Here is a 13,374-nt window from a genome sequence, read left to right as displayed (position 1 = left end):
CATTGTCTTTTATTCTGTTAAATTTGTATCGTTAATTAAACTTTTGAAAGTTGTGGGATAAATCAAATGCTTTTCTAGGGAAACAAGAAACAGTATTAATGAGCAACAACCCCATAATTATCCTTGTGAGTACATAACAGGGACACATTCATGTCTTTTCTTTGCGCAATAACTTTTACAAAGAAGTATTTTTAAACTGATCATTAATTTTATGACCACAGAAATTAGATGTAAAATTTATGCTATTGTCAGTGGCACAGGCTTACAGCACCACTGACATTGTGTGTGATTGTAATAGAATGGCTGCCAACTAATGATTCTGTAGACATTTCATTTGAGTGTGCTTTTCTTTTAGATGTGTGATTAGGCTGTAATGCTTTCACTTATGTCTGTAAATTGTATTGGATATGTTTACCTGATGCCTGTTGTTGATTTGGAGTTTAGTTTTGTATTACATAAGTGCAAGTTGAACTTTTTTTTTTTTTTTAATTTGTAGAAGTCTTTGCAGGTTTGACTACAAATACTCAGCCCTAGGGAGGAAAAATGCTTTGCACTACTCAACAGCGACCCCTGTGTTCAGTTAAAACTCCTTATAAGACAGCAGCTTTTACTCTTTATTGGGTTGAAAAAAAACTAGAGGGGAGGAAAAGGGATGGACCATCACTGCAGTAATATTGCAGTGTTTGTTGACTGAACAATAGTAAGATGAAGAAGACCATCTTGAAAAATGATGTGTCCTTTCAACTATATGCAGGTTAAAAAGGGGCTATCCCTGTATATATAACGTATAGATTCTTTGCTTTCTGAGTTAATTCAAAGGATTATGGGGAGAAAAAAAATAAGGAAGAAATGAAGCCAGTAGCAGTACTTAGTTCATTTTATCTTAGGTAAATATAAACATCACACTGATTTTTTTTTTTTTTTTTAAATACTAGCAGTAAACTGCAATTCTTAGAATGGGTAAGTTGAAGACAATTTCATTTTAATATATCACCCCAAAGCATTTTATTTTTATTTTGATTTTTTGAGATGGAGTCTCACTCTGTTGCCCAGGCTGGAGTGCAGTGGCATAATCTTGGCCCACTGCAGTGGCACGATCTTGGCTCACCGCCTCCCGGATTCAAGCAGTTCTCCCTGCCTCAGCCTCCTGAGTAGCTGGGATTACGGGTGTCTGCCATCATGCCTGGCTAATTTTTGTATATTTAGTGGAGGCAAGTTTTGCCATGTTGGCCAGGCTGGTCTTGAACTCCTGAGCTCAAGTGATCCACCTGCCTTGGCCTCACACAGTCTTGGGATTACAGGCGAGAGCCACCACATCCAGCCTATTTTTTTAATAAAAACAAAACCATAACTTTCTGTAAAAGTCAAAACCATGACTTTAATAAAAACCAATCCATGAAAGGCTAACAGGTCTTTCACCTTTTAGTGATCAATTTGTGTAGAATAAATACTCTGAACTCATATTAGATATTGTTGAGTTTATAGCTTTAGTAATGAACTTTTGATATGTATGTATATATTTATACATATTGAATAACGAATGGCGTTTGCATTTGTGTGTATGTATGTGTATATAAATGCGTATATACACATATATACATACACATATTAATGGATATTCTCAAAGGATAATAAACTACTTCTAATTTTAAAAACTAAGTTTTAATTTTTTCTGTTTACTTCCACACAAAATTTAATATAATTTAAGCCTGAACATCTGAATTTTTTTTTCAAAATCTTTGCTATTATTATTTGGTTTTACTGTTCTTTTTAAATAGTCATAATAGCAAAATACGCCACATGCTAAGTGCTAGTGATGTTTTTGAAGTATCCTAATACGTTTTTTTGCAGCAAGATTTTTTGTGTGAGATGGGAAATATTCTTAGAAAATTCATACCACAAAAATTCTTAACTTCATTAAGAATGTAAAGATACCCTAACAACTAAGAGTAACTGAGAATTTCTTGATCCCTACTGCTACGTATTCCATGAACTGTCATAACATGATCAAAACATTTTTACTAGCACTTTATGAAGTTCCTTCCTACCTTATATTTGAATTCAGAGCACTCTTCTTTTGTTAAAAAAATTTTTTTTTAGAGATGGGGTCTTGGTCTGTTGCCCAGGTTGGAATGCAGTGGTGCAGTTATAGCTCACTGCAGCCTCAAACTCCTGGGCTCAAGCAGTCCTCTTACCTCAGCCTCTCACAAATGTGACTACAGGTACAGGCCACCACACCTGGCTAATTGTTTTTATTTTTATTTTTATTTGTTTTTGAGATGGAGTCTTGCTCTGTTGCCCAGGCTGGAGTGCAGTGGCGTGATCTCGGCTCACTGCAAGCTCCACCTCCCAGGTTCACGCCTTTCTCCTGCCTCAGCCTCCTGAGTAACTGGGACTACAGGCGCCCGCCACCACGCCTGGCTAATTTTTTGGTATTTTTAGTAGAGACTGGGTTTCACTGTGTTAGCCAGGATGTTCTCGATCTCCTGACCTTGTGATCTGCCCGCCTCAGCCTCCTACAGTGCTGGGTTTACAAGCGTGAGCCACCGCGCCCGGCCTGTTTTTATTTTTATTTAGAGGTGTGGTCTTGCTATGTTGCCCAGCCTGGTGTCTAATTCCTGGCCACAAGTGACCCTCTGGCCTCAAGCATGCTGAGTAGCTGAGATTACAGGCGTGAGCACTGCCACCAGCCTAGCACTTCTTTTCATAAGAGAAATATCGTAAGGGATCACTGAGTGTTCTGAAAAGGACTTTGAATATCTCGAAAGAGAAAGAAATTAAGTTCCAAAGAATAAGTAGTATTTATGTGTTCCTTATAATTTTAACTGTGGGAGTAACATCACTGTATTTACTGTACCTAGTAGTGGAATCCCTAAGAATGACAATATAGCCATCTCTATGTTCTGCCCTTGTCGTCTTAATGAGAGATGTCTCTGTGATGACAATTGCTCATGAAGTGGCAAAACTATAAGGAAATAGAGAGGAATATGTATTAAAAAAAAATTATTTGGACAGTGTTGTCTTGCAAGAGGCTATTTTCTCTACCAGAAATGTGGTAACAAATAGGGTGACACCCATCAAATGGTTGTCAGAGGACACAGATACCGTTTTGGAGAGACAAGTAGCTTTAATCTGGATCTGCCAGGAACTGTGGTTCAAAAGTAATACTGTAGCTACTCTGCAGTTCCAATGGGGATTTTCCTTGTGCTTTTTGGGTAATCCCTGAGGTGGCTGTTTTTCTGTCATGTGACTTGAATTCAACAGTCAAATAATATGGAATTAAGCATACATTTTTCTTTGTTGTGAAATCTGGGTGAGAAATGAACGCTTATGTGTAACTGGGCTAGCAAATATTTGTGTTTTTTAAAAAAATTATTTTAAATGATTACATGGAAAAAATTGAAACCACAAGATCTTGTGGAGATTAATTAGCCTAAAATAGAAAAATCAATCAAAAAATCGACCAACCAACCTAGGATTTGAAAATCAAGTAGGAAACTGGCCAGAACATTAAAAAATAACAACATACCATTGAATTAAACTGAAAGTATATAGTTTGTAAATTACCCTTACTTGAATTTCAAAAGATTATGAAAATTTTAAAGCAGTTTTTTCTATAAAAGATTTGTGGTCTGGAAAATGCAACGGATTATTTTTAATCCTCTCTAATCCTGTTATTTTAATGAAAATACAAAATATTCATATAGCTTCAAATTATTAGTTTCTCATCATAATTTTTCAAATTATTGAGTAGGTAAATGGAATTACTTGTATTGTGTTTTCTGTTGTGCTTCCTGGGTTTTGTTGTTGTTGTTATTGTTATTTTGGTTTTGCTTGTTTGTTTGGATATACACTACACTCTGTTTTACCCTGTTTCTACTTTTTGGATTCTTCTTTGTAGAGATCATCATAAGTTTGGACTGTATTCTTTTGTGTCAATAATAAGCAATTGTATAATGACCTTCAAAAACTCTTACTATATCTAGGTTACAATGGCTATAAACTAAAATAAGACCTGTTTTTACCTAGTTTTAAAAGTTTTCTTTGTTTTTCTATGACAATGACTCAATTTAGTAGTAAGTAAAATTTACCTCTTCTAACAAAGTAACATTAGCATTAAGTAACATTGCTTTAAATGGCTAAAGTATAAAAGGCATTTCTCTGATTTTTTTTTTAACAGGTGATGCAGAAGATGGGGAAGAATATGATGACCCTTTTGCTGGGCCTCCAGACTCTATTTCATTAGCCTCAGAACGATACGATAAAGACGATGAAACCCCCTCTGATGGTATGTGACATTTTCCCACATAACTCTGACACTCACACAAAACAATGCTATGTATATAGGTGGTAGTTTTATGAGAAAGCAGATGAACATAGAGGCTTCGGTTAACTTACCTTTACCAAAACCTTCTAAGGAACAGAAGAGCTCTCTCTAGTGGTTCTAGTAAGGTTTTCCTAAGTATGTAATGGCTTTTCTTGAAAATGTTCTTTACTAAAATTTTTGAGAGAGTGCCTGTATCATCATATGAATATTATTAGTAACAGTTTGTTAGTTAATTTAATATTATCAGATTCTTGCTTAATTTTATTGTGCTACTTAAAGGCTTATTGTATTATTTATTTTATAAATAATAAAAAAGATTTTTGATCTATTTTTTTCTGAAAACTTTATACAAAATGAGTTAATACAATATTAAGTTAATTTTCTGACATAGCCTCTTCACATTGAGACAGGTTTTTATAAAATGCTTCTTTTAATACACATTTTCATTTTTATGATTGTCACTTAAAAGTGCCCCATATTATGCAGTAATATTGCAGTGTTTGTTGACTGAATTAGTAATAAATTTATCTCTTAGTAATTTCTAAAAGCTATTGAATGTTGCCAAAGTTATGAAACTTGTTTTTAGTGTAGTATGTACTTTCTCTGTTATAGCCATTGAGTATATCTCCATTATAGAAACCTTATAAGGGTAATATATAGTTATAAATTAAGACTGTGTATCGATAAATTAGTCATGCATGTTAATTTGTAGCACTCAAAGTTTCACATAGACATAGAAATGAATAATACCTTCTGCCACTATGTGACGATCAAACTGTGCAGTTCCATCTCTAAATACAATTGCTGAATGAAAATATGCTTCCTGCAACAGAACACTTCACATTTTATGTTATCCAGATTATTCCCTTTGGAAACATAAATTGCTTTTATGAGGTATAAAATTATGTCTATTGCAGAACGGGGATAAGTCAAGTACATGCATAAGTGATAAACATTCTAACCACTGATTCAGTACAAAACAATCTTTTTTTATATCCAGAACTTTGTACAAAGTGTAGCAATAATAGTCATATCTATTTTATGTTGAATGTTATGCTTTGGCAAACATTTAATTTCTTTTTTTAAAGGGAGGGATTTTTTTTTGCTGTTATATTCACTTTCTATTTTTTAAAGAGATAATCATTTCTTTTCTCTTCACCAAAACCTCATCTTCAAAAAGCATTTCTACTAGAAAATGTTTTATAATTAAATAAATAATATTTTCAGGCAAAACAACGAATTGTTATTTAAGTGGTACTATTTTTCAGACGCATTGCAATTGCTTTATTTCTCTGTAAAATGCTGGTGTATATAAATATGTGTGTGTATACACACAAACACAGACAGAATATTTATACTAAGAGAGACATACGCAGAATATATTCATAGACTGTATGTACATAGTTTCTTAAAATAGCGTAAATATTTTGATATTCAGGGGAGTGCTATGTGTATTCTTGAAAAATTTGCAACCTAAAAAGAAATTCAACAATTAAATATCTATGAGAGCCAGAAATCCTCTAGTAGCTTGTTAGAAAAAATAAATTATTATTAAATTATAGTGCATTTACATTATTGTGTTTTCTTTTTAAGAGTAAATAATTTATCATATATTTTTATAACCAAATATTCAGGAAATACACTAAAAGATTTGTTAAAAGGTTGTTTTATTGATTTTAAATATTATTTAATAACATTTATATGTAACATCAAATTTTTTGTTAATAGTGCCTACTCTTTAGTGTTTAAGCAATTCTTGAGTAGATTAAAACTAACCTGTAGTATTACTCATTTTTGATATATAAATAATACTATTTTTGATACTTTCACATTTTCTTCTAAGAATATCATTATTAAAATTCATTTTTAAACTACTACTTGGACATTTAATATTCACTGTAAAATATCATCTCAATGTATCAGTCTTTCTCCCTTCAACATAGATTTTGTGTGTGTTCTCTTTCCTTTGATGAATAAATTTCCTTCATCATGTGACCTCAGTCTAATAATGTGTTAATTCTAAAAAAGATAATGCATTTAATGATAAGCATAACCAAATTAGCACAGGTCACCAAACGGCCTTTTGTCAAATCAGATTGTTGTTTTGTCCTTTTGACTTTTACCTTATGGTAGGCACTAACAAAGTATCTGAACTTTGATGGGCTATAAACTCTAAACATGATATGTATTTTTCATAATGCTAATGTAATTTTCAAGGTACCAAAAAGGTCAAACCTGCACATCTCTATGTGCATTCTAAGTCTGTCTTTTGCTTTAATATTTCTTTTTCTCTGTTCCTGTGGTTCAAAAGTTCACTCAGTTCCCAAATGGCCACCTAATTTTCCAGTTATTCCCTCAAGCCATATGTGTTTTGGTTTCTTTATGGTTTATTAGGTACTGTAGGAAAGTAGCATAAGTTATATCTTCTAATGAAATTCAAGCACACTTCAGTGATGCTTCGACTTGATTGCTAGTAGCAATTAAATCACAGCCAAGAAGAATAATGTATAATCTCACAAGGTCCAGGCACCATATAGAAATCGAATGGGCATGAAAACAGCAAAAAGAAAGTTTCCAAACCCTGCCAGGTATGTTGTTTTCAGCCTGCCTTTTTTTTTTTTTTTTTTTTTTTTCATTGGCCAACTGCCTGATTGATAGCAAAATCATAACTTGCTGCATGCTAACAGGCAGAGTTCACTTGTAGGTTATTGTGAGCTGATAAAGGGTTAGATGCAGTTTTGATTTTCGCATTGGACCTTGGTACACCAGATTAATGGAATTTCAATGAGAGACTAGAGTAGCCACAGCTTTGTCAGAGAAACAGATGGAGATTCTATAGTCATGTCTACTCATTAATACTAGTTGCCTGAAAGGTATGCTGCTTCTCTATACAAAAGAGTTGATATAATTGATTTTTGAGTTGTACATTGGAAAAAAGTACCTTATTGATGACTAGAATTGTAACATAGATGGTGACAGATTTTTGTATAGCTCGTAGCATAAAAATATTGTACTTTGTAAATTTTTGTTTTCCCTCTTTGGAAATGCTTCTTATGTTTTATATTTTTTGAGAAGAACTGCATTTTGAGACCAATAGCAAAAAAAGAGAGAATGACATGCCAAATTACCTTTTTAGGAAAAAGAATAAGAATCTATATTTTATTTATAAATGATTGCATGACTGCTGTTAGAATTTAATTTTGATATTCTATTTAGAAGAAAGTATACTTATTAGGAGTTTCATTTTATTGGTTTATGCTTGATTTTTTTCTGGAAAACAAAAAAACAAATCATAATAGTTTCTAGACTATTGTATATCACCGTTAGAAGTTTTATGCTATCATGTGGCCGGATATATTGGAGTGTCAATATAAATGGTGCATGTCAGTAATCAGATAAAGTTAGAGATAATGAGATTTACAACCTTAAAGAATATCCCTTTCTGTACACGTTAAAATGCTTAGGCACTAAGGTGAGTAGATACAGAGTAGACTTTAGACACTATATAATTACTTGGGTTTCCATTTTTCTATTCTGAAATCATTTTTCATTCATTTTTGTCATTTGTGAAAGAAAGCTTCTAACTATATAGCACGGTGGAAAGTCCCTAAGGTAAGGTTTTGAAAGGATTCAGTGAGCTAGAAGACATATATTGGCTCTGCCCGTCAATGATAGGTCGAAGGATCCCAATAGATGTTTGTTACAAATCTGATTCAGTCCTAGACCATAATCACTTTGTGGATAAAAATCTGGAACCTCTAGGGTATGAATACAGGTAGGCTAAAATGAAGCTGAAAATATAAAACAGTCATTTATTGTCCTGGTGTCTTTCTAACTAAAAATTTCTGAATAAACTAGGTTACTGAAAGGCTGTGGGCATTTCAAGGACATAGGTTTGTATGAAGAAATTTTTTTTAGGAATGAAACTATTTTTTAAATCTCAGGGATTAAGAAAAAGGCTGAACTGTTTTTATCATAATTTATAATATTAAAAAGATTTTTTGGTATACCTTTCTTTACAAAAATCCAATGAACAAAAATTTGGATTAATAAAGCATATAAATCATTTTTTCCAACAGATTTCTTTAGAAAGATTGTCTCCAGGATGCCTATAAATAATTAGCTCTTAGAAAGTGTCTAAAACAGGCTTAGATATAAACCTATCCATGTGCACACACATAAATTTAATGTACCAAACTTTTGAGGAAGTCTTTTTGTGTGTAAAATTAGGTGTAGCACTAATCAGTTCTTACAAAAGCCATGAAATAGATGTTTTACTTTTCTCTGATATGAGTAGAGTATGAAACAATGTTTAAAACTAGATAAAAAGGTTTTTTTCAAGAACTTAGCATTTAGGGTAAGTATGAAACAATGTTTAAAACTAGAAAAACAATTTTTCAATAACTTAGCATTTAGGGTGGTTTTTTTTTTTTTCACCTACTATTATATTTTTGACACCTAAAATTACCTTTGTATTTTGTTCTGAAAAATGTAATTAGTTTTCTTGTACATATTTTTGCATATATAACATGCATTAACATTGCACTTTCGTTTTTAAAATTTTTGGGTTATCTTAATATGCCAAATTGCTAGCTTATGTATGTTTTAGCAGTTTAATAACAATGATTCTTTTAGTCATTGTGCTATGTGTGTAGCACAGGGATTATAGTTGAGGAAATGACAGAAAGTAGAGGACATATTTTTAATCCTCAAGTTATATATTGTGCAATTGGGGATGTAAAGTACACAGATGTAAAATATTTTTGTGATACAAAGGTATATATTAGTAAATAAAACACATAGTCATTGAGAATTATCTTTCTAAGTTTTTATGCTATTGATCAGGAAAATTCATCAGAATAAAACAGAGTGGACAGATGATACTATAACAAAGTGAGCTAGATACGAAAGATTGCAAAGGTTAAATAAAACTCAACATTATGAAAAATAATGCATCTTTAATTCAGCAAATTAGTTATTTACACAGTACATGAAGAGGAGAACAAGATACTTGGACAGGGCAATTGGGGGGTGAATAAGATAAAGTTCCTATTTTTAAGAAAAATGTAATCTAGATGGCAGGAGAAGATAATCACCTAGAATAAGGTAACTAGCAATCTAAATTATATTAAGGCAGATTCCAGAAAGAATAAATACTACATACTATAATATTCAATTTATTTGGTTTATACCAAGGCAAATAGTTGGTTTTATTGATTTTTACTTCCTGATGTATTGACTGAATCAGCCATATGTTTTAGCATCCTGTCAAAAAAACCACAGCATAAACTTTATGCCTAAATTCTAAGAGATTGTGGAGGGAGGACCTTTTATTTAAGTGAGTTTTATGTGGGTCTTGAGGTTTGTTGCAGAGAATGGGAAGACAGACTGAAAAGAACTTTTGGAGTTCAAGCTCAGAAACCAGGTTTTCATTATAATTAATGATAACTTTATTGCCAAGGACAAGTTGCTTAGGCCTTTTTGGATTTTTATTTTCTAGTATATGAAATGAAGAGTTTGAACCAGGTAATTGCTTAGATGTTCCCTAGAGCACTAAATGCTTGTGTCCCCACATTTCAGAATTAGTAAATTGAATGGTGGCAGTGAGGTGATGTTATCTGCGTGGAGAAGATATGGGTGACGACCAGAGGTGGTGTTGAATAGGAAGGAGTGGAGGGGGTCTTGGAGGTCGGTGCGTGATTTATAGTAGGAGCTGAATGCCAAATTAAGGAATTTACCTTTGATTTGGTAGTCATTAAGAGATCCCTGAAGGAGTATACTGAAGTGAGGGATGCAGATTTGAGGGATATTGTCCTGGCAGTTGAATGTAGGTTAAATTAAGGCATAGAGACCATCTAGTGGAGGTAGCAAGCTAAATGCTTTGCTACATTACTTATTTTTAATCATGACAGTATCTCCTTGAGGTAGATAGTACTATCACTATTTGACAAATGAGGAAACCTAAGAATACAGAGGTTAAGTGATTTGTCCAATGACATATAGCTACATAGTGGCAGAACTGGAATTTGAATTCGTGTCTGTGAACTGTAAGGATCATGCTTTGCTCTTAAGAGAGTTACTTTTTCCCTCTTCCCCAGCTAGCATACTGCTCTGCTGCTTTTGATTAAGGGAGTGTTGTTAAGACCTTGGGTTAGAGAGGTGGATATTGTACTGAAAAGGAAATGATTTTCTAGCCCCTTCCTACTCAAAGTATTGTCAGTAGACCAACAGTATCAGCATCATCTGGGAGCTTGTTAGAAATGCTAAATCTCTGTCTCCACCTGATATAGTTTGGATATTTATCCCCGCCCAAATCACGTGTTGAATTGTAATTCCCAGTACTGGAGGTGGAGCCTGTTAGGGGGTGTTTGGATCATGGGGGCAGATCCCTTATGGCCTGGTGCTGTCTTCGTGATAGTGAGTTCTTGTAAAATCCGGTCATGTAAAAGTGTGTGGCACCTCCCAACCTCACTCTCTGTCTCTTGTTCCTGCTTTTACCATGTGTTGTGCCTGCTCCCGCTTTGCCTTCCACCATGATTGTAAGCTTTCTGAGACTTTCTCAGAAGCCAAGCAGATGCCCAGTGCCATGCTTCCTGTACAGCCTTCAGAACCATAAGCCAATTAAACCTCTTTTTTTCCTTATTATTATACTTTAAGTTCTGGGGGGTACATGTGCAGAACGTGCAGGTTTGTTACATAGGTGTACACATGCAATGGTGGTTTGCTGCACCCATCAACCTGTCATCTACATTAGGTGTTCCTTCTAATGCTATCCCTCCCCTAGCCCCCCCACCCCCCGACAGCTCCTGGTGTATGATGTTCCCCTCCCGGTATCCATGTGTTCTTATTTTCAACTCCCACTTATGAGTGAGAACATGCAGTGTTTGGTTTTCTGTTCTTATGTTGGTTTGCTGAGAATGATGGTTTCCAGCTTCATCCATGTCCGTGCAAAGGACGCGAACTCATCCTTTTTTATGGCTGGATAGTATTGCATGGTGTATATGTGCCACATTTTCTTTATCCAGTCTATCATTGATGAGCATTTGGGTTGGCTCCAAGTCTTTGCTATTGTGAACAGTGCTGTGATAAACATACATGTGTATGTGTCGTTATAGTAGAATGATTTTTAATCCTTTGGGTATATACCCAGTAATGGAATTGCTGGGTCAAATGGTATTTCTGGTTCTAGATCCTTGAGGAATCGCCACACTGTCTTCCACAATGGTTGAACTGATTTATACTCCCACCAACAGTGTAGGAGCATTCCTATTGCTCCACATCCTCTCCAGCATCTGTTGTTTCCTGACTTTTTAATGATCACTGTTCTAACTGGCGTGAGATGGTATCTCGTTGTGGTTTTGATTTTCATTTCTCTAATGACCAGTGATGATGAGCTTTTCTTCGTATGTTTGTTGGCTGCATAAATGTCTTTTTTTGAGAAGTGCCTGTTCATATCCTTCACCCACTTTTTGATGGAGTTGTTTGTTTTTTTGTAATTTAAGTTCTTTGTAGATTCTGCATATTAGCCCTTTGTCAGATGGATAGATTGCAAAAATTTTCTCCCATTCTGTAGGTTACCTGTTCACTCTGATGATAGTTTCTTTTGCTGTGCAGAAGCTCTTTAGTTTAATTAGGTTGCGTTTGTCAATTTTGGCTTTTGTTGCCATTGCTTTTGGTGTTTTAGTCATGAAGTCTTTGCCTATGCCTATATCTGAAGGGTATTGCCTAGAATTTCTTCTAGGGTTTTTATGGTTTATATCTTACATTTAAGACTTTAATCCATCTTGAGTTAATTTTTGTATAAAGTGTAAGGAAGGGGTCCAGTTTCATGTTTCTGCATATGGCTAGCCAGTTTTCCCAACACCATTTATTAAATAGGGAATCCTTTCCCCATTGCTTGCTTTTGTCAGGTTTGTCAAAGATCAGATGGTTGTAGATGTGTGGCATTATTTCTGAGGCCTCTTTTCTGTTCCATTGGTCTATATATCTGTTTTGGTACCAGTGCCATGCTGTTTTGGTTACTGTAGCCTTGTAGTATAGTTTGAAGTCAGGTAGTATGATGCCTCCACCTTTGTTCTTTTTGCTTAGGATTGTCTTGGCTATATGGGCCCTTTTTTGGTTCCATATGAAATTTAAAGTAGTTTTTTCTAATTCTATGAAGAAAGTCAGTGGTAGCTTGATGAGGATAGCATTGAATCTATAAATTACTTTGGGTAGTATGGCCACTTTTCATGATACTGACTCTTCCTATCGATGAGCATGGAATGTTTTTCCATTTGTTTGTGTCCTGTCTTATTTCCTTGAGCAGTGGTTTGTAGTTCTTCTTGAAGAAGTCCTTCACATCTTCTGTAAGTTGTATTACTAGGTACCTTGTTCTTGTTGTAGCAATTGTGAATGGGAGTTCACTCATGATTTGGCTGTTTGTCTATTATTGGTATATAGGAATACTTGTGATTTTTGCACATTGATTTTGTATCCTGAGACTTTGCTGAAGTTGCTTATCAGCTTAAGGAGATTTTGGGCTGAGATGATGGGGTTTTCTAAATATACAATCATGTCATCTGCAAACAGAGACAATTTGACGTCCTCTCTTCTTGTTTGAATACTCTTATTTCTTTCTCTCACCTGATTGCCCTCACCAGAACTTCCAATACTCTGTTGAGTAGGAGTGGTGAGAGAGGGCATTCTTGTCTTGTGCCAGTTTTCAAAAGGAATGCTTCCAGCTTTTGCCCATTCAGTATGATATTGGCTGTGGGTTTGTCAAAAATAGCTCTTACTATTTTGAGATGCATTCCATCAATACCCACTTTATTGAGAGTTTTTAGCAGGAAGGGCTGCTGAATTTTATTGAAGGCCTTTTCTTCATCTTTTGAGATAATCATGTGGTTTTTGTCATTGGTTCTGTTTATGTGATGGATTATGTTTATTGATTTGCATATGTCAAACCAGCCTTGCATCCCAGTGACGAAACCAACTTAATTGTAGTGGATAAACTTTTTGATGTGCTGCTGGATTTGGTTTGCCAGTGTTTCATTGAGGATTTTTAC

The 13,374-nt window shown here is 34.3% G+C and overlaps 1 protein-coding gene across 3 annotated transcripts in view; it reads left to right on the top strand.

Annotated features, from left to right (window-relative positions):
• LOC105475739 (src kinase associated phosphoprotein 2) overlaps nucleotides 1-13,374 on the top strand; it is a 213,625-nt gene that overhangs the window by 24,833 nt on the left and 175,418 nt on the right. For all 3 annotated transcript variants that reach the window (XM_011731226.3, XM_071094946.1, XM_011731225.3), the window contains exon 4: nucleotides 4,181-4,288. Coding sequence is in view for 2 of the 3 variants with exons in the window: in XM_071094946.1 (XP_070951047.1) it covers nucleotides 4,181-4,288 (108 nt within the window). In the remaining variant the exon portion in view is untranslated. The remainder of the gene's footprint in view (nucleotides 1-4,180; nucleotides 4,289-13,374) is intronic.

This window comes from Macaca nemestrina, chromosome 4 (assembly GCF_043159975.1).
Source record: "Macaca nemestrina isolate mMacNem1 chromosome 4, mMacNem.hap1, whole genome shotgun sequence".
NCBI lineage: Eukaryota > Metazoa > Chordata > Mammalia > Primates > Cercopithecidae > Macaca > Macaca nemestrina.
Note: the sequence above shows the minus strand (reverse complement) of the source record. Positions and strands in the feature narration are given on the sequence as shown.